General features: G+C 44.1%; 1 protein-coding gene across 1 annotated transcript; it reads left to right on the forward strand.

The window, feature by feature from the left end:
* The first annotated feature begins 918 nt into the window (after positions 1 to 918).
* Positions 919 to 1,911, forward strand: LOC115268501 (uncharacterized). The gene is made up of 2 exons (XM_062848962.1): positions 919 to 1,455; positions 1,598 to 1,911. Exons 1-2 carry the CDS (start codon positions 922 to 924, stop codon positions 1,697 to 1,699), a joined length of 636 nt encoding a protein of 211 aa, XP_062704946.1. The 5' UTR covers positions 919 to 921; the 3' UTR covers positions 1,700 to 1,911.
* The last annotated feature ends 2,376 nt before the right edge of the window (positions 1,912 to 4,287 follow it).

Below are 4,287 nucleotides of genomic sequence, written 5' to 3' on the forward strand. Positions count from 1 at the left end.
ATTGAGTGGACTGCAGGCAAAGTCTGACTTGAATCGATTTTCCGTCGGCAGCTAGTTTTGCACATTTATACAGTAATGAAGTTAGCTTGACTTTGTCAAGTGTCTTCAGCAGCGCAGCGGTAAGTCGGCAAGCTATCACGCAGGAGGATCCAGTTCAAATCTACATAGCAGCGACATATGTGAGAATATAATTATCAGTAGCCCCCCCCCCCCCCAGCAGGGTGTGTGATTCTGAAAAACACATTTTTGTTTCTGCATGAATTTTGACAAAGTTCTGTCAGAAGCTGCTTAGAAGGCTATCCAGCGTGCTTATGTGAACTTTCAAGTTCCAAAATTACTTAAAAATGAAGCTGCTTAGAAGGCTAATGAGCGACCTCGAACAAGCTGCTTAGCTTATAAAGTACCCCTTTATCTGAACTTTTGGTTGCAGTGATGCCACATACACAGATTTACCTAGAATTACACAGATTTTTTCCCATTTTCGCCTACAGATATCTGTGATCACAGATCAAAGATTTTTGCAATAAAAAAGATTTTTAAGATTTTTAAACAATGGCAATGACTTTCGTGAAAAAAAGCTTTATAATAATTTTCATGTACTCAAATTTAAATAATAGAAATTGAATCTTCTAGTTGGATGGCCTAGGCCAAGCTTCAGGCGCATTGTTTTCGAAGTTCTTGTGGTTTCTGATGATCCTCAGATGCAACCTGGGAGTGTTTTGGTCGACGTTATTCTAAGAACATTTTTTCCGTTTCTTTTTTAAACAAATTGTTCAAAAATATCCGATTTTGGAGACATTAACCTATCACAGATTTTTACTAAGATTTTCTGAAATTTCCTACAGATGAAAAAGATTTTTTTGACCAAAATCACAGATGAAAACCGAAAAAAATGTGGCAACACTGCTTGGGATGTACATCATGATGGGCTCTCGAACGGATCTTTGTTTCATCGTTGGCTACTTGGCGAGGTTTCAAGATGCTGCTTATGAAGAACACTGGAAGCATGCCAAGCGAGTCCTACGGTATCTGCAAGCAACGAAAAACATGGAATTAGTCTACCGAAGAAATTCAAGGGAACCGATGGTTGCTGCCTACGCCGATGCAGACTACGCAAGCGATGAATCCGATCGTAAGTGCGTCTCTGGATTTCTGCTGAAGGTTCACGGAAACACAGTTGCCTGGTCATCGAAGAAGCAATCTACTGTGGCGATGTCTTCTACCGAAGCCGAGTACGTTGCCATGAGTTCCTGCGTGAGTGAGACGATATGGTTGGCCGGTTTGATGGTCGATCTCCAACCGGATGCCCTGCTGTATCCGGTACCGATATATGAGGACAATCAAGGAGCGATTGCGATGGCTGAACGAGAGGAAACGAGGCGAGTCAAACACATTGACGTGAAGTACCATTTCATCCGAAATGTTGTTGCCGACGGTAAGGTGAAGTTGGTATACGTTCCGACCTAGGATAGGATGTGACACCTGCAACTTCTCTGTCTAATTTCACAGCTTGCTGTCTTGTTTTTCCGCGTTGCTAAGATTATTGGTCCCCAAATTGGTCTCTTTTGGGCTGACTAGTTGTCGTATCCTATCCTAGGTTCCGACTCAGAAGCAGCAAGCCGACATCCTCACGAAGTCCCTGCCCGCTCCAACGTTCGTAGCTTTAAGGAATAAGTTAGGAATAGAAGGAATCAATTGAGAGGGGGTGTTGGAAATCATAGCAATCGTATGATGCATTTGAATTCCATAATAGTACATAAGGCTAATGTCGGTTGCTATGTACATAATAAATAACAACTGCATGGCAACCGTTGGGGTATAAGTATCGCTCTGGTCCCTGGGAGCAATTCAGTTTCTTTTTCCAACTCAATAAACCACCAGTTATAGTGCTCTTGTAAAACGTGTTTCTCTTCATAAGCCGATCGTCATTTCGTATGCTAGCAAGAGCCTATCTCCCACAGAGCGCAGATATTGTCAAACCGAGAAGGAAGCCCTCGCCATAGTGTGGAGCGTCGAGAAGTTTAAATTGTTCCTGCTCGGCAGGGACTTCGAACTCGAAACTGACCACCGTCCTTTAACAGCGATTTTCAAGCCAACCTCGCAGCCTCCAGGTCGCATCGAAAGATGGGTACTCAGATTACAACCGTTCAAATTCAAGATTGTGTATAAGCCCGGCAAGCTGAACGTTGCGGACCCGCTTTCTCGTTTATCTCCAACAAATGATAATGAAGACATCGATAAATGCGACGACAAGATCTACATCAATGCCATTACGGATTCAGTTGCTGTGGATGTATCAGAAATCAAGAACGCAATAGACGAGGACCCGGAATTGCTTATCATTAAGGACGCTCTGTTGACAGGAGATTGGGCGAATGAATCAGTCAGGGATGGTGCCAAGAAGTATACACCCTTCCAAAACGAGCTGGCTCTTCTTGAAGATTACGCAATCCGCGGGTGCAGAATAGTTATTCCTCAAAATTTGCGTACAAGGATGCTGCAGCTCGCACACGAAGGGCATCCAGGAGAAACGTTGATGATAACGCGCCTGCGTGACAGAGTTTGGTGGCCTGGAATGGACGAAGATGCAAGAAAAACAGTTAAACACTGTGAAGGCTGCCGTTTGGTTAGTAGACCCTCTGCACCCGAGCCAATGCGCCGTCGAGCTATGCCAAATCAGCCATGGATAGATGTAGCAATGGACTTTCTGGGCCCGTTACCGTCGAACGTATATCTCTTGGTGATAGTGGATTACTACAGCCGATACAAGGAAGTGTGTATCATGAAGAGGATCACATCAGAAGAAACAATCAAACAAATCGAACCAATCTTTGTGCGGTTAGGTTATCCAAGAACGATCACACTGGACAACGGTCGTCAGTTTATCAGCACGGAATTTGAGGACTATTGTCGCACAAGAAACATAACTCTCAACCATACCGCTCCATACTGGCCGCAGGCGAATGGCGAAGTTGAGAGACAAAACAGCTCTCTGCTAAAACGACTCAAGATCAGCCATTCTTTAAACCGTGATTGGGAAACGGATTTGCTGCAGTATTTAATGATGTATAACACCACTGCACACTCAATTACGGGAAAGGCCCCATCGGTGCTATTGCAAAATCGTTTAATTCGGTCCAAAATTCCGACGATTGGCGACATAGAAACGGCGCCACCTGTTAGTTCCGAAGCCCAAGACAGAGATACCGTTTTAAAACATAGAGGGAAAGAAAGGGAAGATATCAGACGCCATGCAAAGCCCTCAGAAGTTCAAGAAGGAGACAACGTTCTGTTGAAGAACCTTGTGTCGACAGGCAAACTTACTTCAACATTTGGCAGAACAGAATATAATGTAGTTGAGAGGAAAGGAAACCGCGTTACAGTATTTGATCCCGTATCCGGTGGCGTGCTTGAAAGAAACACGGCTCATGTCAAGAAAATACCCAAACATCCTAACGATGAAGGAACATCAAGTGGCGTATGCGATGGAACAAACAGTCCTGTAGTCGGTCACGATCTGGAACCAGTGCAAACATCTCGTCCATCCCGTTCGATGTCTCGACCAACCTGGCAACGCGATTATGTTGTCAATCAACCATAATCTGGATAAAAAGGAAGATGTGGTGAATGATTCACTGATCCAAGCAACCCGATGGTACAGTAAAGCATTCGTGAATTAGTTTCTCTGGTGTGCAGACGTACCTACGTCAAAGTGCTACGAAGTTCTTAGTGTAGTTTCTATAGAGTTTAAATAAAAGCTTATTATTAGATTCTAACAGTTAATTAAACTCCAAAGTATCACAGAGGCAAAACCGTCAAAAATACCGTTAGACCCAGGATACCACAAGCATGAATCAAGTGATCGTCTTTCGGATAACAAGGAGTACCAAAAACTCATAGGTCAATTACTGTACGTATCCGTAAATACCAGGCCCGATATTTCTGCTGCTGTGTCCATCTTAAGCAGGAAAACAAGCTGTCCTACAAAAGATGACTGGGTGGAGCTCAAACGGGTGGCTCGGTATCTGATGACGACCAAAAATCTGTGGCTACGATTGAGCAATACAAAGAAGGACGAAGGATTACTAGGATTTTGCGACGCTGATTGGGCCGAATGCCGAGATGACAGAAAATCCAATAGTGGTTACCTGATGAAATACAACGGTGGAACAATTAGCTGGGCATGCCGCAAGCAAACGTGCGTATCGCTGTCAACGGCTGAAGCAGAGTTCGTTGCGCTATCAGAATCCGTTCAAGAAATGATATGGTTGAAGCGGCTACTCCGCG

Source organism: Aedes albopictus, chromosome 2 (assembly GCF_035046485.1).
Source record: "Aedes albopictus strain Foshan chromosome 2, AalbF5, whole genome shotgun sequence".
Lineage (NCBI taxonomy): Eukaryota > Metazoa > Arthropoda > Insecta > Diptera > Culicidae > Aedes > Aedes albopictus.

What these genes read in the sequence shown, in the direction of transcription:
- LOC115268501 (XM_062848962.1), top strand. Translation starts at nt 922, where the DNA reads ATGATGGGCTCTCGAACGGATCTTTGTTTCATCGTTGGCTACTTGGCG. An exon ending in GTAAGGTGAAGTTGGTATAC is followed by an intron (nt 1,456 to 1,597) that starts GTTCCGACCTAG and finishes ATCCTATCCTAG; the next exon opens with GTTCCGACTCAGAAGCAGCA.